At 41.4% G+C, this 27,165-nt stretch overlaps 2 protein-coding genes across 2 annotated transcripts; both read right to left on the minus strand.

The window, feature by feature from the left end:
* Positions 1–5,529: 5,529 nt before the first annotated feature.
* Positions 5,530–5,910, minus strand: LOC131249521 (uncharacterized). The gene has a single exon (XM_058250328.1). It carries the CDS (start codon positions 5,908–5,910, stop codon positions 5,530–5,532), a length of 381 nt encoding a protein of 126 aa, XP_058106311.1.
* Positions 5,911–24,897: 18,987 nt separating this feature from the next.
* LOC131248416 (protein DETOXIFICATION 56) lies at positions 24,898–26,912 on the minus strand. Its single transcript, XM_058248693.1, has one exon. It carries the CDS (start codon positions 26,630–26,632, stop codon positions 25,100–25,102), a length of 1,533 nt encoding a protein of 510 aa, XP_058104676.1. The 5' UTR covers positions 26,633–26,912; the 3' UTR covers positions 24,898–25,099.
* Positions 26,913–27,165: the final 253 nt, after the last annotated feature.

The following is a 27,165-nucleotide window of genomic DNA, read 5'->3' on the forward strand; positions in this document are numbered from 1 at the left end:
CTCCAAGCTATCATAGATTTATTGTAATTTAAGTCACAACAAACTATTAAAAACTAAAAGTATATATTATAATCAACCTTAAATCAATGAAAGTTCAACACATGAATCAAAGCCATAGAAAACAACCCATCACACTACAAGTTTCACCTCTTAGCCCTAGCTAAGATGTTTAGCCTATCATAAACATGATTAGAATAAAATCTCTTAGGAAAAAATATTCATAAACAAAAATAGAAAACAAAAGGGAAGAAGGAAAACTCTTAGCCGGTCTCCACGTCCTCTACTCGTCAGATGCCTCCACATCCAAGGTTTTCCACATCTTAGATGATGGATTGCACGTCCTCTCTCTCTCTCTCTCTCTCTCTCTCTCTCTCTCTCTCTTTTATATGCATAAGAGAGTCGGTCGGCTGGGAGGCGTGCGTAGGCTTTTTACGCAGCATGAAGTTATGCAGTGGAAAAACGCAAATCGGCTTGCGTTTTGACGAAGTTTGCAAGACATGATCGGTCTGTCCTTGGAATTTGACAGCATGGTTAGGGTCGATCCTGGCCTTTGAAGCTTGTGGACGGTTCAGATTAGGCATTCGCTCACAGAAGGTGGGCCACAACCGAAAATCCTGGATTTTCAAGACACATGATTCTGCGCCTTTTCTTGCGCCGAGATGCTCGGTGGGCCTCACAGTGATGTTTTCAATGAAATCCACCCCGTTCATTGGATTCCTGGCGAAATTTTAGTTGGAAAAGAGTGATTTTGGTCTTGTTTTGGTGCGGCCCACTGTGTCAAATCACCCCGCCGTTCATCCTACATTTGATAACGATCTGCGTCTATACAAGTGCATGAGACCAAAAGGAGAGCATGGATAGGGTCGTGGCCACCCCCAGGAGCGAATGAATGGTCCCGATCACCCATCGGGACCATGATGGTGGCCCACTACATGTGCCCAGTGAGTAGCATGTGAACGCTACTTGCTTTGGAAAGAAATTGGTTGGGTCTTCACTCGTTAACCGGACTGTCCGGTCCGGTGCACTGTTGGATTACATGCGCAAGGTGTGCACGCACCGCAAGTTGGGGTCCATTGTGATGTTTATGAAAAATCCGCTTCGTCCATATGTTTTGCCATCTAATTTAAGGGGTTGAGACCAAAATTGAAGCATATCCGGATATCAGGTGGGCCCCAGATCAGTGATTTGTGAGCGGATCTGTCCTTTGGGCCACTTCCACAAGAATCCAACGGTTGAATTTCAACATGTACGGTTAATTTAGGATCCTTAGGCCAGATATAAAGTTTCGAGTCAAATGGATGGTGGGAACCCTGTGATCTTGCATTTAGGACAACTTTCAGGCCACTTGAACTTCAATCACTTGATTTTCTCAGATCTTTGGCATGTAAATTCTTTGATCTCGGTCTCTTAGGATCCGTCCCTTACCTTGGTGATTTCTGAGCATTAAATCCATGCTTTTATTACCCATTTTCAATCCAAGCTCCTACATTCACCTTGCAACATAAACACGATTAAAATAGGACGTTAAACAGTATCATGTTCATAAAATCAGGTAATAATTGGGGTCTAATATGTAATATTTGACCCTCAACATTCATCTTTCATGGTAGATTTTTGCTCCTCAAGAGTCGTAATCTCGCATCGCTTGGTTAATAGACTAATCATCTTAACCTTCCATAACTCAAAATTATTTTTGCTTGAATATTTCTCAATATCAAACTTGCCGTTTCCCATTATTATTAATCCTGCAAATTCAGATCTGTGCCCCAATGATTGCTCTGATACTACTTGTTGGGGATTTGTGCTGTGGAATCACACAGATTTAAATCTAGGATAGCAATCCAATAACGTCAAGCAATCACAAGAGAATACAAAGATTTAACGTGGAAAACCTTTGCAGAAAAAAACCATGGTACAAAGAGATAAAAATTCACTATGAAAAGAAATTACAAAGAGAGAGGACTCACCCGATTCGAACAATCTCGAATCTCACCCTTGCTACACCCTTTAGAAACCCTAAAACCCTTTTAATAACCCTTGGAACTCCTTTAGAAAGCTTTAGAATACCTTATAATAGCTCTAAAGACCCCCTATTTATAGTTTAGGAAACACCACTTACGCACCCCCTTTGGAATAATCCAGAAACCGCCTCAAATTTACACAGTCTGCACGTGGGCTGCGTAACCCTCGACTAGTCGAGCCAGGGCCTCGACTGGTCGAAGGACCCCTTCGACCGGTCGAGCCTAAGCCTCAACTGGTCGAGACTAAAAAATGTAGTACACTGGACTTCGAGTCGAGTAGCTCCCTCGACCGGTCAAGTCAGGCCCTCGACTGGTCGAGCAGACAATGAATTTACAGATTTAAGACATTCTGATAACATCCACTGTAACATCCCGAATTTTCACGACCAGATTATGTACTCATGCCCAAGGAAACCAGGTGTTAATATTGTAAAGTGAGAATGTCCTAAGGACTTGCCCTGAGATTTTCCCTTATCGATATCATATTTAAATACACCTTAGATGGAAACCAGCCATAGGAATGATATTAACTGTCTTCCTTATCCCAAAAGAAAATAATCAAATTGTCAAAGGCCCTCATAATAGGAGCACAACATAAATTCCATGAATAGCAGAAACGCACGTAAAACTAAATTCCTATCCTCTACTTTATTCGTCGTGTTCTTACTCGAGTTGGTGATCCTTAGGTTCTTCTATCTGTTCGTCACCTGCATCATCTATATGATTGGGAGAGGGTCAATGCCCTACTCATAGTGATGGTCATCCTTTAAGATTAACAATAATTCAAAAGATTCAAGAAAAGAACGTAACGTAATGATACGTCTCGTACTCCACTAATACATGAGATATCAGCATGCGCAATCTGCCTACAAGGGTTGCACTGCCTAGTATAGTGTGTACGGCTCGTCATACATAGCGATCATTACGATGTGAAGTATAATTCATAGAACACCCGGCTCGACCCGCATCCCATAACTACGAATATTCGCCGGCATGGCCAACACTAACGTGGATTTATGCGAACATCTCAAGGCAGCACAACACGCGATTGGGGGATTTACGCAACACGATATGTTCATGGAGCGACTATTTGCGACATCCAATCCCGAAAAGTTGATGTAATACATATACCGATTTACATACATCGATTTGTGCACCACGCCAGCCAACCCACAGAATTACGTGCCGACCAAGAGGGCCGCTACCCGTAATGCATTACGTCCATGATAAGATAATCAAATCACTAGTCATGATACCTTACATCATTTGCTCATTTCAGAGAATATAGCTGAATCATTAAGAGTAAAATTGTATCATGAAGGTTCTGGAATAACAGGACCCATACCTGTGCCTTAAAGATAGACGACACAAGGCCAATAAAATAAGAGAAGAGTGACAATGGTCAACTCAAGTAAAAAGATGCGTAGCAGAGCCAACTCAAATATAAAGATGAGTGGCAGGGCCAACTCAATAATGGATGAGGCAGGGGCAAGGCTTGTACCCATGGCCTCACATAGATTCAAAGAACTTCTCTTATATTTGACATCATGTCATAATCCTGAAAGGGCCAATAAATCTATTGATAGGACAATTCCCAGAGGACATGTAAACATGAAATACATGATAATTCATATCGTAGGAGGCATGAAAGAGCCCCATAATTGATGTGAAACATATAATAGTATGAAAGATTTAAAGTGGTATGTAAAGAACCGATAAGATACATGTAAAGACAAATTCAAATTCATGAAGACAAGAAAAAAAAACAGAATTCAATTATCAACTTAAATTAGAGTAAGCCTAAAGGATAAAACCCTCACCTGATCTGATTATCTGAGTGCCTAATACCAGATTATAGATTTGGTTATAGATTTTAAGACCCGCCTGCACCTAAAAGGGGACTGAAAGCTCTCAGCCGACGTCAGATGCGGACTGGAATCTCTCAGCCGAGATTCTTCCTTGCTGAAAATCCGGAAATACCTTCTTTCCTCTTCTTTCCTTTCTTTTCTTCCCTTCTTCTTTATTCTTTTCTTTCTTCTTCTCTTTCTTTCTCTTTCTTTCTTTCTTGCTGGACGGCAGCAAGCCTGGGGCGAACAGAGCTGCCGCTCGGCTGAAATCTCCCTCTCGGTTTCTCACTTTCCCTCTCTTCTTTTGCTGTTTCTCTTTCCTTTCTTTCCCTTCCACGGTCGGACGACAGTCCCTTTTATAGACCGGGAGAGAACTTTCCAGGTCCCTACGTCGGTTCTCAGCTGCCCTGCATAACTATTACGCAGGGAACCTCGGAAATCCTCTGCGAAATCTTCTTGTTGCACAGCGGAGACTGAACGCAATACGGCGATCATTTGTTGTCTCATCAGCCAGATTTTCTGGAGGTTCGGTCCGGTCGTGGCCATTCCGTCCGACGAATGGTCCAGATCTGCTTCATCACCATGACAGTGGGGCCCACCGAATCCTCTCATGGTGCCAGATTGCGTACCCGAACGCGGAAGGAGGTGCGAAACAGGGCTTCGGCCGGACCTAGCTACGGACCAGATCGTGCGTGCGTGCAGGACTTTCCAGTTAGGAAACTGGTTTCTGTGTGGTCGGATTTTTCATCCGGATGTGATGGACGGTCTGGATTAGCTTCATGGGCCATGATGGTGGCCCACAGCATCTCTCGAAACGGACAGGGTGCGTCCGTTACGTGCGGCGGAAACAGGGGCTCGGTTTTGATCGGGTCAGCGCTCGCTGACCGATCCTCTTGAGACAGTGCACAGCGGGTGTACCATGGTGGTGTACGCGTACGTACATGTGGGGTCTACTATGACCACTGTATGAGAGATCTACTCCATCCATCCATTTCTCCATGTAATTTAGGGCGTTGATCCTAATATTGTAGTATATCCAAGAGTCAGGTGGCCCCAAAAGTTGATGGTTAGTGGTTGATCTATCGATCAAGCCACTTATGAAATGATTTAAGAGATGAAATTTGGCATGAATGGCTAATTCATGATTCCTAGGCATGCTATAAGACTACACGCTGATCGGACGATGGAGAATTTCATGGCTTGGGATTCAGTGGCCTAGGTCAATGGCAATTAGGTAATTATTGCTGATCTACGTGCATTATGAAATCTAATAGGTCTTCATAGTAGTAGGCACGTTCCCAAGTAATTCTTAAAAATAATTTTTGTCTAATTTACTATTGATAAGGAGTTATTTACTGATTTAGTCAAAAGAAGGTACATGTTATGTTGAATCTTATGGTAACGTTCGAGGACTTTCGATGCTCGAGTATTGAAAAGTTCGGGGCGTTACAATCTACCCCTCTTAAAGAAAATTTCGTCTCCAAAATTCCTTTCCTCTTGTTGTGGAATAGGGGATAGGTTGTTCTGTAATACTTTACCCTTTACCCTTTAATTAGTGTGTATACTTCTCTATGATGTTTATAAGAAAGTATTGAACTTATTACTATCTACCCCTCTTAAAGGAAGAACAATTAACAAAAAATTTAATCTTACCTCCCGCACTAGTCCTTGTAGAAGAGGCTGGGGTGTTTTTCCTTCATTTCTTCCTCGCGCTCCCATGTTGCTTCTTCTTGGTTGTGATGTGTCCACAGAACCTTGACCAAAGGAATAACTTTGGTTCGAAGAATTTGATCCCTGCGATCGAGGACCTGTATGGGTTCTTCTACGTAGGTGGCATTATCCCACAGCTCTATTTGTTCCCAGTTGATAATGTGAGAGGCGTCCGGTTCATACTTCCTCAGCATGGAGATATGAAAGACATTATGAACATTGGCCAACTGTGGGGGTAGTGCAATACGGTAAGCTACCTCTCCCACTCTTTCTAATATCTCAAACGGGCCAATGTACCTGGGTGCTAGTTTGCCCTTTTTCCCGAATCGCATCATGCCCTTCATAGGAGAGACTTTGAGGAATACCTTGTCCCCTTCGAAGAATTCAAGATTACGTCGTCGAATGTCCGCGTAACTTTTCTGTCTGCTTTGTGCCGTCTGTTAGCGTTCCCTTATCAAATCGATTTTCTCAGAAGTAATTTGAACAATTTCGGGCCCTAGTGTGCTCTTCTCTTCTACTTCTGCCCAACAATGCAGGGTGCGGCAAGGTCACCCATATAGAGCCTCGAATGGGGCCATGCCAATACTTGCTTGGAAGCTGTTGTTGTAAGCGAATTCAGCGAGGTGAAGATAGTCATCCCAGCTGCCCTTGAAATCCAAAATACATGTTCTTAACATGTCCTCGAGTACTTGATTCACTCTTTTTGTTTGTCTGTCCGACTGGGGGTGGAAAGCGGTACTGTGATTCAGGGAAGTCCCTAGTACCGTTTGTAGTTTAGTCCAGAGATTTGAGGTAAAACGGGAGTCCCTGTCTGATATGATCGTAGATGGAATTTCGTGAAGTCGTACCACATTTTTGATGTACAATTCTGCCAATTCGTTCATTGAGGCAGTGATTTTCATGGGTATAAAGTGAGCTGACTTAGTCAGTCGGTCCACTATTACCCATATTGAGTCGTGGCTTCTTTTTGTTTTTGGGAGTCCTACTATGAAGTCCATTGATATAGAGTCCCATTTCCATAAGGGTATCTCGAGCGGTTGTAGCAGCCCAACTAGTTTTTGATGTTCGGCCTTTACCTATTGGCAAGTGAGGCATTTAGCCACATAAGCGGCGATTTCTCGTTTCATATTATTCCACCAATAATCATGTTTTACGTCTTGGTACATTTTGGTGCTCCCAGGATGGATGGTTAATCTGGATCGATGGGCTTCGTCCAATACAACTAATCTTTTCTCTGGCTTGTTGGGTACGCATAACCTATCCCGACATCTAAGTCCACCATCCGAGCCCACATGCCATCGTGAATCCCGGTTCTCTATTGCTTTCAAATAACGCTCCTGCAGCTCTTCGTCCTGTCTCTGCACTTCAATGATTTGACGAAGCAGTGAGGGTTCCATGGATAGATTTTTCGAGTAGTACGTTCCCTTCTCCTAGGTCTAGCTGGATATTAAAGTCCTTTATAAATTCCAGCATTTTCCATTCTTCGAGTGCAATTGTGGCTGCTGAAGTGTGAGATTTCCTGCGACTGAGTGTGTCAGCCACTACGTTTGCCTTCCCTGGGTGATATTGTATTTCAAACTTGTAGTCCTTTAGTGTTTCCATCCATCGGCGTTGCCGCATATTTAAGTCCTTTTAGTCGAACAAGTATTTAAGGCTCTTGTGGTCTGTGTTAAGCTTGAATTGTTCCCCATATAAATAATGTCTCCACATTTTGAGAGCAAACACCACGGCCGCTAGTTCCAGGTCATGTGTTGGATAATTTTGTTCGTGTACTTTCAACTGTTTGGACGCATACGCGATCACCTTATTGTTCTGCATAAGCACGCATCCCAAGCCTTCAAGGGAGGCATCCGTATATACCGTAAATTCTACCCCTTCCTCGGGTAGGGTGAGTATAGGGAAGGAAGTTAGCCTTTTCTTGAGTTCTTGGAAGGCTTCTTCATCTTTCCCATCCCATTGGAAACGTACATTTTTCTTCGTTAGATTGGTTAGTGGCCGGGCTATTTTGGAAAACTTCTTGATGAATCGCCGATAGTACCCTGCTAACCCCAGAAAACTTCTAATCTTAGTGACGGTATCCGGTCTGGCCCATTGGAGGACAGCCTCCACCTTGGCCGGGTCTACTGCGACGCCTGGACGATTCACCACGTGTCCTAGGAATCTGACTTCTTCCTTCCAGAACTCACATTTCGAGAGTTTAGCGTATAGTTGATTTTCCTTCAGCAAGTTCAAGACCTTTCGTAAGTGAACCTCGTGTTCTTCTTTGCTTCGTGAGTAGATTAAGATGTCATCGATGAAGACTATGACAAATTGGTCGAGGAACGGTCTGAAAATACGGTTAATGAGATCCATAAAAACGGCTGGGGCATTCGTGAGACTGAAGGGCATTACCAGAAATTCGAAATGTACGTACCTTGTTCTAAATGCGGTCTTAGGTATATCCTCGTCCTTAATTCTCAATTGATGGTACCCCGATCTCAGATCAATCTTTGAAAAGAATTGAGCTCCCTTTAGTTGGTCGAATAGGTCGTCGATACGGGGGAGAGGATACTTGTTCTTCACTGTTGCTTGATTTAGGCGACGATAATCAATGCACAATCTCAGGGATCCGTCTTTCTTCTTGACGAATAGCACTGGTGCGCCCCAAGGAGAAACACTTGGTCGAATAAACCCCTGATTCAAGAGCTCCTCTAACTGCTTCTTAAGTTCTGCCAATTTGACCGGTGCCATACGAAAGGCGGCCAGGGCAATTGGGGCGGTTCTAGGCATTAGGTCGATACTGAAGTCCACCTCCCTCCTGGGAGGCAGTCCAAGTATCTCCTGGAATACCCTGGTGAATTCTTTGACCACTGGAATTTGTTCTACGAATACTTCTCCCAAGCTCATTATTCGTTTTACGGGTTCTTCCCTCTTTCTTCCTTGTATTGTGATGGGGGATTGCCTTGCTGCGGTGAAGGTGATCCTTCTGGCCCTAATCTCTATGGTTGCCCTAGTTTCGTCCATCCAGTCCGTCCCATGGATCACGTCAAAGCATTTCATGTTTATTATCACTAGGTTAACAGGTATTACGAGGCCTGCGATAGTGATGGGGCAGCCCTCGCAATATTTGTTTAATTCCACCACCTTCCCTAAAGGCGACGCCACAGTGATTGTCTCCTTTGTGCGCTTTAATTCCAAATTTAACCATTCTACAATCGAACTTGAGATAAAAGACATGGTAGCTCCGCAATCAAACAAAAGTAAAATGGGGGTGTCTTGGATAGTAGCCGTACCTTCTATTAGTCCTGAGGTAGTGTCTGCGTCTTCCAGTGACCTCATGGCGTACAGACGCCCTTGGGATTTTTGAGGCGCGCTTGGCCCAAACGGTTGCTTCTGCGATGGAACAGGGCGCCCTTCGTCCCTCATTTTCTTGTAGCAGTTCTTCATATCGTGTCCCAACTTCTGGCAGTAGCCGCATCCCGGGCGACCGTCTCGCGGCTTCTTATCTTCGGTGGTTCCTGCTTGTTGCGAGACAATCCTCGGTCTTTTGTCCGATATTGGTAGCATCCCAGGGTTTGTTCTGAGCCTCTTCTCGGCCTCATGTTGTTGTAACCTGGCCCATGATCTACGATCGTCGTCATTTTCAGCTTGAGTCGCCTTGTCGATTGCGTCGGCATAGCTTTCCAGGTTTAGGCAGCATATCTTGGAGTGGATCGAGGGTCGAAGACCATCTTTAAATCGCTTGATTTTAAAGTCTTCATCTTCGACTAATTTCGGCGCATAGTGCGATAACTCAGTGAACCTAGTCTCATACTGCGCGATAGTCATCTCGCCTTGAGTGAGCTTCAGGAACTTAGACATCTTTTTGTCTCGGTACGATCTTGAAAAGTACTTCTCGAAGAACCTCCTCTCGAATTCTTCCCAGTGCCAGGCACGGTCCTCAGGGATTGCCCTTTCTGTTGTCTCCCACCAATTGACTGCCTCTCCTTCGAATTTGAATGTAGCTAAAGAGACTTTGAGGTGGTCCGGGCATCTCATGGTCCTTAGTATTCTCTTGGTCTGCTTTACCCAATGTTCGGCCGTCTCTGGGTTTGTTGTACCTGAGAACGCTGGGGGCCTTAACTTTAAGAATTTTTCTAACATGAAGGTTTCGTCGTGCCGCTCCGTGCGAGGGGGGGTTGATGCAGGGGCGTGAGTAGGCGAAGGCAGAGATGTTGTGGCTCTTGGGGAGTTGTCGTCAGCTTGTTGTTGTAGTCTGTCCATGGTCCGCTGGGTCCTTTCCATAAACGTCTCTATCCGACCCAGGATGGAGTAGAATGGTGCCTATGCTTGGGTATCTGGTGGTACCTGCCCTAGGGGTGGCCCTGGGAGCGTGGCCCCTCGGTGGGTTGCTGATAGCGAGGGCGTGGACTCCCCCATGGCTGCTTCCTGAGGGATGTCTCCCTGCGTTGGGAGTAGGGAGTTGGATTGGGTAGTTTTCTTCTTAGGCGCCATCTCCCCTGTGGATGGGAAAATATGTTAGAGTTGTGAACATTGTCCAAGAGTCCCTTAAGGCACTCAAAATATGTCTTGCTTGGTCCTGTCTCTATCTCAGGGTGCCCCTTAGTCTAGGTCAGTTTCATTTGCGATTCTCTAGATTTATTATAGGGGTCCTAGAGTCTATAGTTGCTAAAATTTCTCATCTTTCTTATGGGGAACCTAAATGTGGGTTTTTTTTTCTACCCTAGCTACATAATTCCTTTGTGGATCAAATTTTCATGTATGTGTTTACTTCACGATCCTTTCTTAGACATCTTATGACGGTCTATCCCCTTAGGCCCAGTTAGTCTCATTCTTGGGCTCTGATACCAACTGTAACATCCCGAATTTTCACGACCAGAGTATGTACTCGTGCCCAAGGAAACCAGGTGTTAATATTGTAAAGTGAGAATGTCCCAAGGACTTGCCCTGAGATTTTCCCTTATTGATATCACATTCAAATACACCTTAGATGGAAACCAGCCATAGGAATGATATTAACTATCTTCCTTATCACAAAAGAAAATAATCAAATTGTCAAAGGCCCTCATAATAGGAGCACAACATAAATTCCATGAATAGCAGAAACGCAAGTAAAACTAAATTCCTATCATCTACTTTATTCGTTGTGTTCTTCCTCGAGTTGGTGATCCTTAGGTTCTCCCATCTATTTGTCACCTGCATCATCTATACGGTTGGGAGAGGGTCAATGCCCTACTCATAGTGATGGTCATCCTTCAAGATTAACAATAATTCAAAAGATTCAAGAAAAGAACGTAACGTAATGATATGTCTCGTACTCCACTAATACATGAGATATCAGCATGCGCAATCTGCCTACAAGGGTTGCACTGCCTAGTATAGTGTGTACGGCTCGTCATACATAGCGATCATCACGATGTGAAGTATAATTCATAGAACACCCGGCTCGACCCGCATCCCATAACTACGGATATTCGCCGGCATTGCCAACACTAACGTGGATTTATGCGAACATCTCAAGGCAGCACAACACGCGGTTGAGGGATTTACGTAACACGATATGTTCATGGAGCGACTATTTGCGACATCCAATCCTGAAAAGTTGATGTAACACATATACCGATTTACATACATCAATTTGTGCACCACGCCAGCCAACCCACAGAATTACGTGCCGACCAAGAGGGCCGCTACCCATAATGCATTACGTCCATGATAAGATAATCAAATCACTAGTCATGATACCTTACATCACTTGCTCATTTCAGAGAATATAGCTGAATCATCAAGAGTAAAATTGTATCATGAAGGTTCTGGAATAACAGGACCCATGCCCGTGCCTTAAAGATAGACGACACAAGGCCAATAAAATAAGAGAAGAGTGACAATGGTCAACTCAAGTAAAAAGATGCGTAGCAGAGCCAACTCAAATATAAAGATGAGTGGCAGGGCCAACTCAATAATGGATGAGGCAGGGGCAAGGCTTGTACCCATGGCCTCACATAGATTCAAAGAACTTCTCTTATATTTGACATCATGTCATAATCCCGAAAGGGCCAATAAATCAATTGATAGGACAATTCCCAGAGGACATGTAAACATGAAATACATGATAATTCATATCGTAGGAGGCATGAAAGAGCCCCATAATTGATGTGAAACATATAATAGTATGAAAGATTTAAAGTGGCATGTAAAGAACCGATAAGATACATGTAAAGACAAATTCAAATTCATGAAGACAGGAAAAAAAAACAGAATTCAATTATCAACTTAAATTAGAGTAAGCCTAAAGGATAAAACCCTCACCTGATCTGATTATCTGAGTGCCTAATACCAGATTATAGATTTGGTTATAGATTTTAAGACCCGCTTGCACCCAAAAGGGGACTGAAAGCTCTCAGCCGACGTCAGATGCGGACTGGAATCTCTCAGCCGAGACTCTTCCTTGCTGAAAATCCGGAACTACCTTCTTTCCTCTTCTTTCCTTTCTTTTCTTCCCTTCTTCTTTATTCTTTTCTTTCTTCTTCTCTTTCTTTCTCTTTCTTTCTTTCTTGCTGGACGACAGCAAGCCTGGGGCGAACAGAGCTGCCGCTCGGCTGAAATCTCCCTCTCGGTTTCTCACTTTCCCTCTCTTCTTTTGTTGTTTCTCTTTCCTTTCTTTCCCTTCCACGGTCGGACGACAGTCCCTTTTATAGACCGGGAGAGAACTTTCCAGGTCCCTACGTCGGTTCTCAGCTGCCCTGCGTAACTATTACGCAGGGAACCTCGGAAATCCTCTGCGAAATCTTCTTGTTGCACAGCGGAGACCGAACGCAATACGACGATCGTTTGTTGTCTCATCAGCCAGATTTTCTGGAGGTTCGGTCCGGTCGTGGCCATTCCGTCCAACGAATGGTCCAGATCTGCTTCATCACCATGACAGTGGGGCCCACCGAATCCTCGCATGGTGCCAGATTGCGTACCCGAACGCGGAAGGAGGTGCGAAACAGGGCTTCGGCCGGACCTAGCTATGGACCAGATCGTGCGTGCGTGTAGGATTTTCCAGTTAGGAAACCGGTTTCTGTGTGGTCGGATTTTCTGTCCGGATGTGATGGAGGTCTGGATTAGCTTCATAGGCCATGATGGTGGCCCACAACATCTCTCGAAATGGACAGGGTGCGTCCGTTACGTGCGGCGGAAACAGGGGCTCGGTTTTGATCGGGTCAGCGCTCGCTGACCGATCCTCTTGAGACAGTGCACAGCGGGTGCACCATGGTGGTGTACGCGTACGTACATGTGGGGTCTACTATGACCACTATATGAGAGATCTATTCCGTCCATCCATTTCTCCATGTAATTTAGGGCGTTGATCCTAATATTGAAGTATATCCAAGAGTCAGGTGGCCCCAAAAGTTGATGGTTAGTGGTTGATCTGTCGATCAAGCCACTTATGAAATGATTTAAGAGATGAAATTTGGCATGAATGGCTAATTCATGATTCCTAGGCATGCTATAAGACTACACGCTGATCGGACGATGGAGAATTTCATGGCTTGGGATTCAGTGGCCTAGGTCAATGGCAATTAGGTAATTATTGCTGATCTACGTGCATTATGAAATCTAATAGGTCTTCATGGTAGTAGGCACGTTCCCAAGTAATTCTTAAAAATAATTTTCGTCTAATTTACTATTGATAAGGAGTTATTTACTGATTTAGTCAAAAGAAGGTACATGTTATGTTGAATCTTATAGTAACGTTCGAGGACTTTCGATGCTCGAGTATTGAAAAGTTCGGGGCGTTACATTCACTCCCTTCTTAAACCCCCTGTTTACCTCATCCATCAACATTACATTGCATACATTGCATTGGAGCACCCAGTCTACTTGACCGTTTGCTTTGTAACTTATCGAGATATCGGATCCTGCCCATCAAAAAATCAGGTTGACTGATTATTCGAGTGCTTTATGAAGTGGCACTATAAGAAAAAGGGCTTTTACCAACGAAATTTTTGCCGAAGAAAATTTTTTCATCTGTAAAAGTAGTGTTTTACCGATGATTTTTTTTTCATCGGTAAAACAGTACTTTTACCGACAAAAAAAAAAATTCGGCGGTAAAACACTACTTTTATTAACGATTTTTTTTTTCGTCAGCAAATGTTTTATCTGACCGGGCCATTGCTTTCCATCGGTATCGCATTATCATTGTATGATGTAGAGCGGGTCGTGGATGATTTCATGGCCAAGATGGACTAGAAAAGGCCCGATTGGAGACAAAAGTGATCCGGACAGTTACAACCTTAAAATGAACGTATCTCCAAACCGGAATGAGTTATTCGATGTGCCACATATGATTTTAGGGTAGGATGAGCTACTTTAGCTACCCAACCCCACTATGCCGAGTTTCCCACACCGAATTTGAGAGATTCCATCAGATTGATGGTTGAATTTCCATTTTATTTTCGTTTCTACTATTTATAGTAAGTTTTATTTTAATTGTAACTCTTCATCCGTTGGGCTTTAAAAGTTGCGTCCAGCATGAAAAGTGCTTAGAATAATTAGGAGAATCACATGGTTGGTCCAAATTGGACGCTTACTATTTTTGGCTGAAAATCATGATGACTAGTAGGAATCACGATCGTCTATAAATAGTAAGTTTACTATTTATAGTAAGTTATGATTTCTAGGAGTTTTAGTTGTAGTTTAATTCTGAAACTTCTTCCAAAGTTTAATATCCCTACTTAAAGGGTTGTAAACTCGTTTATTTCAATTATCAATCAATTTACGAATTTTTAGAAATTATTTCTATTTTCTACTTTTCCTTTTGGATTCAAGGTATCTCCATGAGGAGTCCAGAGAAGCTTCATGGATTCGGAGTAGTTATCCCCCTGAGGAAGACTGTGCTCGACCTCATCACGTTCATCCTTGTGTTCTTGTATTACACACATACACACTACTATATACACTGGTACGTAAGAAAAGACCATACAACCGTATGAGTAAAGAGGGTGCCTAATACCTTCCCTATTTGTAATCGTGGTCCCTTACCCCAAATCTTTATTTGCAGATGAAGGAGTCATTTTAGGACAGAGAACCTTTAGATTCTCTCTTAATGTTTGTATAGGGTTTAGCCGACTGTGAAAGTAAAGTAACTGGATAATGACGACTCCAATTAAATAAACTACCCCCATGCCTCAAACAGATCCACACACCCTTAAAAAGGCACACATGAGCTCGATTAACCCATGATCCAATGTCTACAGCTTCAAGTTAGGCCATTAAACCATTGAGATCGTAACATTCTACCCACTACACAGCTGATGTCCGCGGTGGCCCACTCCGAAGTAGTACTTACTCTAGCTTCTTTTCTAGGTAGCCCTTTCTACTCACAACAGCTACACTGGTAAAAATATTGAGATTTTATCTCAATTAAGTTTGGTTAATTAAAAATAATAGAAATGTTATAGTCTTACACTTGCACATTTTTTATTCAAATTCAAAAACATTTTGAATTTTATTTTCCCTCCAAAATCTTGTTTAAAAAAGTAAAAATCCTTTAAAAATCTTTAGTCCTACATTGTTTAGAGAGAGAGAGAGAGCTAGATGAGTTTATAAGCTTTGAGTTATTTAGTATTCTTACTTAGAGAATGGAGAGAAGAAGGCTAGCCTGCATGTTTTAGTGTAGCATCAGAACACACGCAGACATTTGTGTGCTAGTGCACGCGCACATGTGGCATGGGCAGTAGGTTGTGAGGTAGTATGGTTGTAGAGGCACTAGTGGCGCACTTTGCACTTCACACTTCCCACATGCGCATCGTAGCACTTCCTCACAACCTATTATGGACCAACATGATTTAGTGCAATTAAGCTAAGCTGTTGTTAAAACGGCCATAACGATTAAATCCATCGCAAGATTGACCATTTCTATAATCGAGTGATAAAAATCAACCATTGTGAAAATTAGTCAGCCGTTAATAGCCGTTATGCCAATCGGTTGGAAGAGAGCGATCACTTTACTTATTGTTCGATAGATACAACTTTCTCGTCAATCGGCTAATGGATTTATACTGTTATTCCAATTGATCGATAGAGAATGACTGTTGTGTCCAACAACCAATGGATTTCGACCGTTGCACTAATCGGCTAACAAACATCAATCGTTATGCATATCAGCATGCAAAAAATGGTCGCGTTGCCAATCAGTTGATAGATTTTGATAGTTTTAATGTTTCAGCCAACTGAATCTTGCCGTTGCACCTTTTGACCATGAGAAATGGTTGTTTTTACTTTTTTGAGTTAACTCGTGTCTCTTCGTAAAAGACATGACCATTGAGTCACACATCCTCTTAAAAGATAGTAACATTTTAAATGATTTTAGATGCGCCTTTAAGAAATACCTCTTTGTAAAAATGTATGAATCTTTATTCTCTACAAAATCCCTTATAAATTGAGGATTAAACATAATACATCTATTCTCTATCATTTTTCCTTTGTAAGCGCATGAAGTGGGTTCTTTATTTTCATAATACATAGAGTCTACTAGAATTGTAAATTGCATATTGAGTTTCGATTGTGGTATATTTGTGATTGCCAAACGTAGAACCATCAAGGCTTGTTGTGTCCGGAAAGCGGTTCGCTACAAACCTACCAATGATCTTAAAAAATTATTCTATAAAAACCTAAACCAACATTACTTTCATTAAGTTGATAAACCAGGATTTGGTCAAATTTTATCGATTCCATTTAATGAATTTTACTCATTGACAAGACAAACTTAAATTCTTATTGACAACGTTGAGGCTATACTATGTGTTGGATTTGAATCCACCGGCAATTCCTCCACCAACATATTCAAATTCATAAGAATAAATTGCTAAAAAAAAGGAAAAGAGAAGATGATGAATTGATCTATTGAGGACACATCCTCAATGGCCTTTCCGACTGTTCGTATGATTTGTATACAAATACAACTTCGGCCAAAGACATTTAGAATATCCTTGAAATCAAATATAAAGCTAAAGAAGAAGGTACTGATAATATTCCTCATTGCCTGGTATTTTGATTTTGTTGATTATCAATAAAATTAAGGTTGTGAAGATTCAAATCCATAAATCTTTCTAAGTTGGTGCAATAATCACCAACCTGCTTCCATCATTAAAAGATTACAGGAAAAATATTCTGCATAAATTCAAAGACTTTACCTTGGAACAGATTTAGAAGTATCTTCGATTTGAAAAAGAATCTCATTTAAGAAATAAGAAAGATGACGCCACCTTCAATAGTACATTTAAGAATAATAAGGTTAAAAAGTCGTTTCAAAACAAGAGTAATCTAGAAAAGAACAATTCTCTGAAACCTACTAATGATTAAGAGAAGTTCAACAAGTCCAAAAAAGAAAAATGAGAACTAGTCCAAAGGTTTGTGCTACGTCTGTGGTAAGAATGGACATTTCGCTCGTATTGGCAGCTTTTACAAGAAACTTAAAAAAGAGACTAAGGTAATAGATGAAGACATAGTTGTCATGATAATTGAAGTGAACATGGTTCAAGGAAAGATACTTGGATGGTGGTCTATGACACTGGAACCACGATCCATGTTTTCTACGATAAATCAGCCTTCAAAATGTATGAAGATATTACCAATGGACATGAGGTTGAAATGAAAAATGATGGTCGATTTAAAGTTGTCAGCAAAAGAACCATGGAAATCTTCTTAATTATCTCTAGAAAAAAGATTACCTTGACCAATGTATTGCTTGTCCTTTATATGAGAAGAAACTTAGTTTCTAAAGATCTCTTGAGTAAACGTGGAATCCGAGTTATGTTTGAGTTGGACAATTAATTTTATTTAAGAATGAAAACTTTATTGGAAAATGATATATATTTTTGTAATGGAATGATAAAATTATCTATCAATAAAAATAATACTTCTGCTCATATGATTGAGTATATTTCATTATGGTATAGTAGATTAACACATGTAGGCTATAACACCATTAAATTAATGATGAAGAATAGTTTAATCTCATATAATGTAAATAAGAATGATAAATGTGAAGTGTGTATAAGATTCAAGATAACTAAAAAGCCATTTCCAAGCGTTGAGAGACGCTCTTAAGTTTTGGACTTAATGCATACAGATATATGTGAAGTAAAAGACATCGTTACTAGATGAGGAAAAAAGTACTTCATTACATTTATAGATGGTAGTCTAAATATGTATATATGTACCTGTTAGGATTTCAAAATGAGGCCTTGTTATATTTCATTATGGTATAGTAGATTAACACAGGTAGGCTATAATACCATTAAATTAATGATGAAGAATAGTTTAATCTCATATAATGTAAATAAGAATGATAAATGTGAAGTGTGTATAAGATTCAAGATAACTAAAAAGTCATTTCCAAGCGTTGAGAGACGCTCTTAAGTTTTGAACTTAATGCATACTGATGTATGTGAAGTAAAAGACATCGTTACTAGATGAGAAAAAAAGTACTTCATTACATTTATAGATGGTAGTCTAAATATGTATATACGTACCTGTTAGGATTTAAAAATGAGGCCTTGTATGCTTTTAAATGTTATAAAACCGAATTAGAAAATTAGTCAGAGAAGAAGATCAAAATTCTCCATAATGACCAAGAATGAGAATACTTTTCTAATATTTTTTTTTGATTTCTGTGAAAAGCATGGCATAGGAGAAGAACATCAAAATTGTCCTTCAAAACTCTATTTTACAAAGTGAAAATTCTTTAAAAATCTTTACTCTCACATTTCTTAGACAGAAAAAGCTAGAAGGGTTTATAAGTTTTGCGTTCTATAATATTTTTACTTGGAGAATTGAGAGAGGAGGCTAGCTTGCGTGTTCCAATGTGAACTAGAACATATGCTAGCATGCATGTGCACATGTGGCGGGGGGCAATGGGCTATGAGACTGTGGCTGTAGAGGTGCTTGTGATGTACTTTGCACTTTGCACGTGCACATCGTGGTGCTTCCTCGTGACCTATCAAGGACCGATGCAATCTGATGTGATTCGTAGTGCGACTAGGATAAGTTGTTACTAAAACAACCATAATGAGTAAGTCTATCCCAAGATGGACCGTTTCTATAATCGATCGATAGAAATCATCCATTATGGAAATTGGTCAAGCGTCAACGGCCGTTGTGCCATTCGATCGGAAGAGAGTATTGATCGTTTTACCTATCGATCGGTGGATTTTGACCATTATGCCTATTGGTAGACAAATAACAGCCATTGAACCGAATGGATGAGTGGATTGCGAGCATTGCATCGATCGGCTGACAAACGTTAATTGTTATGAAGATCTGCTAACCGAAAATTTCCATGTCATTAATTAGTCGATGGTTTTAATGTTTCGACTGATCGGATCTTATCGTTGTGCCTTAATTTCAGGCGTGAGAAACAATTGTTTCCACTCTAAGTTAAGTCACGTCTCTTCATAAAATACATGACCATTGAGTTGCTCTTATTCTTAAAAGACAATACCGTTTTGAATGGTTTCAAATATATCGTTAAGAAATGCCTTTTTACGAAAATGCATGGCTCTTTATTCTTAATAAAACCCATTATTAATAGAGGATTAAACACAACAACACATCTCTTCTTTATATTCTCTCTGTTGTAAGTGTGTGAAGTTGGTTCTTTGTTTTCATAATACACAAAGTCTGTCAAAATTGCAAATTGCGTATCGAGTTTTGACTATGGTATCTTTGTGATTGTTGCACACAAAATCATCAAGGCTTGTTGTATTTTAGAAGCGGTTCACTAGAAACCCGAAAATGATCTCATACCGACAAGAGGGGGCCAATAACACTTTAAGAAAAGCATATCTAATATGTGCTTTGAGCCTGGTTTGATTTTCTGTTGTTTGATTTCAGTTTCTGTCGTTATTATATATGTTCTCAAAAAGAAAAGAAAAGCCGCCCGTTGGTTGTCTAGGTAGCCTTCTCCACTAATGACAACTACACTATGGTTATCCTGATAGCCTTCTCTACATTATGATGGCTTTTATTCTGGTCCATGCTTCGTTTTTCACATGTCACTCCTTTCATGGCTCAAATACAAGATGTAATGTTGGATTTGGTTATATAGGTAATGTTCTCCACGTCGTGGCAGGCTTTTGGAAAATGAGAAAAAAGTTAGCATGAGATACCACACCGCACTGCCTGCAGCCTGTGGTTTCAAGGATGTTCCTAAAGGCTCTTTATTATAAACCTCTAGACCAATGGCTTGCTAAAACAACACTTTTATCTAAACTTGGGAGTACGGTATCTGGCCAGGCTAGGCAGAATCGGTCCAAGCAGGGACTGTGGGACCCACCGTGATGTATAGGTTTTAACCACATCTTTCGTCCATTTTTCCATATCATATCATGTATGAGCTCAAAAATGAGGCAGATCCAAATGTGATGTATGGGTTTTATCAACACTGTTGATCCAGTTTTTCAGATCATTTTAGTATATGAGCCCAAAAATGAGGTAGATCCAAGCCTCAAGTGGACCATATTGGGGATTGAATGCTTAACATCAAAAATTTCTTAGGGCCATGGAAGTTTTGCATCAAGCTGACATTTTTGTTTTCCTTTCATCCCGTCTATGTGACCTTGTAAACAGGTTGGATGGAAAATAAATATAACAGTGGTCCCTAAAAAATTTCAACAGTGAGCATGATTATCACCTCTGCATCATTTGGTGTGGTCCACTTGAGTCTTAGATCTGCCTATTTTTTGGGCTCACTCCTTAAAATAATCTAGAAAAATGAATGAACCGCATGGATAAACCCGTACATCACGGTGATCCCCACAGAGCCCCTGCCTGGACCGGTTCCCGTCCAATTGCAGGCAGGACGTACGCAATCGGCTTCGATAAACTCACTCAACAACCTCAATATAGTAATCTGGAATCTATACCCGGACTGAGAGATTCCTCATTGTTCGTCGAATTTAAGCAGTTCCTGGAGCAATTTTCTGTGGAACGGATTGCCTGGGACTATGTGACCGGAGCTGTGTGGGGCCCATAGAGATGTCCTTGACAAATCCACTCTGTCCAGCTGTTTTTAAAGACCACGCTAGGACAGGATTCTAAAAATCAAGCAGATCCAAAACTCATGTGTGCATATCACATGAAATAGTGGGGATTGAACGGCTGGTGGTGACAGAAATTTTGTATCAAGGATGATATTTATTACTACAGTTTATCTGAGTGGTAATAATTTTATGAACGGTTTAGATGGCATATAAACATCATGGTCAGCTCCAGGAAGGTTTCAACGATGGAGTTTACTGTTTTTCTGGAATGGCCCACATGTTTTTTGGATCTGCCTGATTTTTATAATCCCATACTATTGTGGTCTTTCAAAACAGATGGATGGAGTGGATTTGTCACGAACATCTCTGTGGACCCCACACAGCTCAATCCGCTCCCAAATTTATGTTGTTCCCATTGGTGGGGCCCATATGAGTTTGTCCTTTGTATGCACCATTGGAGTAACGGTGGATTTTACATATCAAGACGGTGGACCCCGATAGCCTGAGTGTTTGACGCTATGTAAAACAGTTGTTTTAGATGATTCCGTCCATGTGAAAAGCATACCTTTGGAAACTTTGAGGGTCCTTTAGTTGTATGCTTTGTGATCTTCGCTCTACCTTTAGCCTTTGTTCTTTTCTCTTTTTTCCTTTCTTTTCTTTTCTTTCAACGTATCTTCTCTTCAAAATTCATGTGAGAACCAGTGATTTTGTTGCACGCTATGCCTATTGACAGGACCTGATCCTCATCTCAAATATAGGGCCGGATTCGATTCATGCATCCATCCCCTCAAAAAGAGAGGTATCATGCAATGCTAGGTAGGTGAGTCTTATATAATGCTCCGGTTTTCAGTTTATACTAGTGGGGCCCATGTTGTGCAGTAACTAATACAGTTGATTAGCCTGTGTGGCACATGCACCGAAACTCTCCAGGATAAGAAATTAATTAATGACCTGTCAATGGGAGCCCATCAGTTAAAATGAAAATTCAGCAAAGTTTCACATCCACCCATATAAACATAAGGTATTCTAACATGGGGTGTATTTGTAAGACTCTTATCAGATGGGCCACACATGATTGCCGGTTTAAATTCGACCATTGGATTATTCAGATTGAGTGGTTCAATGGGGTCCATTACAGTCGTGATCATTATAAATTGGTTGGGACGGGACGCTTGAACTGTGGTTCATATACACGGTTATTACACCGGATATGAAAACTTACAGTGTGAAAACTCTAGAATGAAGAAGTGTGATGGGTAAGCTTCTAGCACTCATTCTTAAAAATAGATGTCTTAGGCCGTGTTTGTTAACGCTGAATTTTTGCACTTAACACGGAATGGGAAAAATTTTCCGTGTTTAGTGGTATTTGTTAACGCATTATTAACGCGGAAGACGGAAAGCGCTAAGTGGTTTTTCACTGAATTCTTTCCGTGATAGGAATCTAGCTTAATGGTGAACGCGGAATACGCTCCGTGATTTTTCATTAAACAAAAAATTTTTGCTTCCAAAAGTACCCCTATTCAAGTTACCACGGAAATTTTTTCTTTTAAATTGCTTGCGCAATACAAAATCAACCTTTAACCTGTGAAACTTCTTTATGCCCCATCATGATTTATGTGTTTGATCCACACCGTCCATCAACTTTTTCAGATAATTTAAGGTGTGATCCAATAAAAGAAGCAGGTCCAATGATTAATCGGACTATAAGGTGGGGATTGAACGTCCACCGTTAAAAACTTCTTGAGAGCCAGAGAAGTTTCAGATCAAGCCGATATTTGTGTTTTCACTTCATCCATGTATACATGACCTAATGAATAGGTTGGATGGTAAAAAAAAACATCTCAGTGGCCCTTAGAAAGGTTTCAACAATGGATGTATACAAGAATTTTTTAACAGTGAAAATCATTATCCCGCTGCTATTTTTGGTGTGGTCCACTTGAGCATTCGATCTGCATCATTTTTGTGTTCATGCTTTAAAATAATATGAGAAAATGGATTGATGGTTTGGATGTACAGATACATCACGGTGGGCCCACCCACAGAACTGCCCGTTCGGAGCTAGGGACGGGTGGGGGCAGTACGTAATCCGCATCCTGGACAGAAGACGAGAACGGATTGGTTACTCCCACTGCCACCGGCCAATGGCTGCTGATCGGTGCCATGTGGGCCCGCCATGATGTATGTGTTTCATCCATGCCGTCCATCTATTTTTATATATCATGTTATGGTATTAAAGAAAAAATGAACTATATATCAATCTCAGGTGGACCACATTACAAGAAATAGTGTTGAATGAACATTGACCATTAAAAACGTTTTAGGGGCCATAAAAGTTTTGGATAAGATTGATATTTATTGTTTCCCTTCATATGGGTCTTTATGAACTAATCAACAGATTGGATGTCAAATAAACAGTACAGTGGGCCTTAGAAGGATTTTAATGGTGGATATCCATTCAGTAGCCCACCTAAGATTTATATCCCTATCATTTTTTGTAACAAGCCCTAAAATTATCTGTAAAAACGGATGAGCGGAATGGATGAAACACGTATATCATAGTGGGGCCCACAGAGCACCACCCACCAGCCGGCTGGTGTCGGGTGGAGTAGCCAATCCGTCTCCAAGTCAGGGACGGGATTGGAAGTGGATTAGCTGGTGTATTGACGTTAGCAAGTTACGTGGGTCGCATCATGATGTATTTGTTATATCCAAACCATCCATTCATCTTGCGAGCTTGTCGTAAGACTTGAGCCAAAAAATAAAATAGATCTAAAGATAAATTGGACCACACTGCAAAAAGCAGTAGGGGATTGAACGTCTACCATTGAAACCCTTTTGGGGTCACAAAAGTTTCGGATCAATATAAAATTTGTTTTTCCTCTTTATTCAGATATTTTTGACCTGATGAATAGATTAGGTGCAAAATAAACGTTACAATGGGCCTGCAAATTTTTTAACGGTGAAAATCATTACCCGCTGCTATTTTTGGTGTGGCCCATTTGAGTTTTGGATATGATTCATTTTTTTGGAAAATGCTCTAAAATAATCTCGAAAAATTTATAAACGGTGTAGATATTATAAATACATTATTATGGGCCCATGTAACTTTGATCTCCTTGGTTCCTAAAATTGAGACCTCGAGGAGCGTCTTGCGCATGACACGTATCTACACTAGTGATATAGCTGGTGTGTGATACGGAAACGGATTGGCTACTCCCCAGCCTGGTGGGTGATGGTCAGTGCTATGTGGCCCCATGATGGATGTATTTCATCCATTTTTACATATCATTTTTTTTCTCTATCCCAAAAATAAGATGGGTAAAAATCTCAAGTGGACCCCACCACAGGAAAATAATAGTGATTGGATATCCACCATTAAAATCCTCCTAGGGCCCACTGTACTGTTTATTTGACATCCAATATGTAGATTAGGTCATACATGTGCCCAGATGAAGTGAAAAAACAAAAATCAACTTCATTCAAAACTTTTATGGCTCCCAAAATGTTTTCAATGGACAAAGCTCATTCAACATTGTTTTCTGCATGTATCCCGACAGATAAACAAATACGTTATAGAGGAAGAGGAAGGGGTGAATGTGCTCAGAATGTTATAGCTATATGTGACTTTAATATGATTTTTACATATGTCATAGCTGGATGGGAAGGGGTGACACATGATTCAAGGGTCCTTATGGATGCTGAGCTTGATCCAACAAAGAAATTTTTGTTGCCTCCTCCTATATATATATATATATTGCTTGGTAAAATTATAACTTGAAATTTTGCTAAAATGTTATTTGTTTTTATGTAGATAAATATTATCTGGTTGATGCTGCTTACACTCCCACAAGAGGATTTATGGCACCATACCATAGTTTATTTGAATTAAATAGAATAATTTTATTTTCATTTAATAAAAAATAATTTCTTTATAATGTAAAATATTTCCAAACAGGAAATAGGGGCAAATGTGTCAAATTAACATACTTCAGACATTTCAGATATTTGTTAACAAATAAATTGTTTCAAATTCAATACTTAATTTTCAAACTTCAGCCATAATTACCAAACAAGTTTTTTGACTTCAGATTTCAGATTCAGGTTTCGGATATCAGATTCAGCTTCAGATTTCAGATTCAGGCTTTAAACTTCAGATTTAACAAACGGGCCCTTAGTCTACTCACCAACACGAGAAAAAACTCTAGTTCCATTGAAGGTTCTCTTAAAAGTATAAGGTGTGGAAGATCAAGATTCTTGTCGGCGACATCAAGACATCAGAAATGTCTTTCCTATCGGGTACACATCAAGGTCATGGCGTTGAATCTCCATTGTTGATGCATAGACGATCCGACGTCAATTCCGCAATTACAGTTTTAACTGTCTTTTATGCATGGATCATCCAAAGTGGGACCCATCATATCAACAGTTTGGATCACTGAATCATGGACCCCACTATTTACAATTTGAATCTTTGATGGCCTCGTTTGAGAGAAAGAAAGAAATGTTAATACTATCACTGTATACTCAGCAACACTTTGTTGGTATCAGGGCCCACTCCATCAGCTTCTCCACCTTCATCACCACCAACCGTTTCTCTACCACAGGCAAGCTTCTGTGCATTTCCAGCTTCCTCAACCCAATTAATCCTCGCAACCAGCGCTGTCAACAACACGGTGCAAGCCGTCATCCCTGCCAAGAACCCCAACAGCAACCCACCAAGACCAAGCCCGACCCTGAAAGCCAGAACCACACCCAAAGGCAAGGCCAGCAAGTAGAACCCACCGAGATTAGCATACATACCCAACCAAGGCCTAGCCGTCCCTCGAACTATCCCCCCACAAACAGCTAAAGGGAAGTTCACCACCTCCACCAAAGCCATCAAAAGCATCATCTTCCTCACCCCTCTCACAACCCCCTTATCATGGCTATACAACAAGGCCCATGGACCCCGCACAAACGCCATCGTCATCCCTCCGAGGCAGCCCATGACTACGCTTAACCCCAAAGACACGTAAGCAGACTCCTGCGCAGCCCAAGCCCGGTTTGCCCCGAGCTCGTTTGATACACGTGTGGAAACGCTTGTGGCCAACGACAGCATGACGGAGTATAGCAAGTAGTCGAAGTTGAGAACCACGGCAATAACCGCCACCGCCTGTTTAGCGTCAGGTAGGTGGCCGGTCAACAAGACCAAGATCTCGTAGCACCACCACTCGAGGCATGTGGTCAAGCAACATGGTCCAGAAAGCTTAAGAAGACGGACCCAGTCGTGCAAGCCCTGGTCCCACCACCCGCTAATGTCCCACACCTTCCTCTGTTTCCATTCAGACACCAACACGTAGAAGGCTAGTATAATTGTGATGATTAGATCAGTAGACCAAACTGCCATAGCCACTCCTTCAAGGCCTTTGGCGTTCGACAGTAAGATGTTGATGGGGACATGAAAGGCGACTCCAAGAGCTGAGCTGAATAAGATAGGAAGAGTTATGCTTTGTGAACTCAAGTAAGCTTTGAGAGGACATAGGAATGAAGTTACAACCAGGTCGGGAATGAGATACGTTGCGTAAATCCTTGCGACGGTTGAGATTTCTCTATGTTGGCCGAAATGTATTAGGATTCTATCCACGTTCAGAAACAAGAAAGTAATAGGCAGTGTGGCTAAGAGAAGGAGAATGGTAGTCATTACGAGTGTTTTGTGGAGGAGCTTGTGATTCTGGGCCCCATAAGCCTGACCGCAGACGGGTTCCATGGCGCCGCAGATACCTGCCAGGACGGAGAAGCCGGTCACGTTTGCGAAGGTGAACCCAAGCGTTCCTCCTGAAAGCTGGAGCTCACCGAGCCGGCCTAGGAATACCGTTGTGATGGCGATCTTTGCGAACCATGTCAGGTTCATGGCTACCAATGGGATGGCAATCCCTTGCTGGTTTCTTAATTCGGAGAGGATGATGTGTTTGAGATTGGTGGGACATTTTGGAATTGTTGGATTGGATGGTTGGGATGAGTTTTGGAAGTGTTCTCTTGGCTTATTTTCTAAAGTGGTAGTAGACATGGTGGATGAGTAAGAAGGCCAGATGGGGTGGGTTTGGCTAGAAGATGATACGTTGAGGTATGATAAGATTTAAATGCGTGCATGGATTTCGTGTGGGAGAAGTTTTTTTTAGCAACGGCCAATGCATGAGAAGTGCTGGTGGGATTATGTTAGCGGTTATGCTTATGTAGGGAAATGAGGGGGGTTTATATGGTCCTTGGCCATAGGATATGGAGACTTTCCTCGGGTCTTTAGTTTTGTACCAGTGGGGCCCATGATTCAATGACCCAGATTGTTAATCTAATCGCCCTGCTGTGAATGGACCATGCCCCCAAAAATCATTTTCAGTGGGACAATTTCAAGTCCTAATCCCTCGATTTGTTTGGTGGATGGCTATGATTTTCCAACGTGGGAGGTTGGAAGCCATTAGATTAAGGGTGTAGATAAGAGAATTATGGGCCTACTTGAGCATCTGAAAATTTGAGGATGCCGTGTACTCTTGAGCCTAGGATCATGAATTTCCTCAGGAGATTGCGATTTGGTTCTGTGGATTA

This window comes from Magnolia sinica, chromosome 6, assembly GCF_029962835.1.
Source record: "Magnolia sinica isolate HGM2019 chromosome 6, MsV1, whole genome shotgun sequence".
Lineage (NCBI taxonomy): Eukaryota > Viridiplantae > Streptophyta > Magnoliopsida > Magnoliales > Magnoliaceae > Magnolia > Magnolia sinica.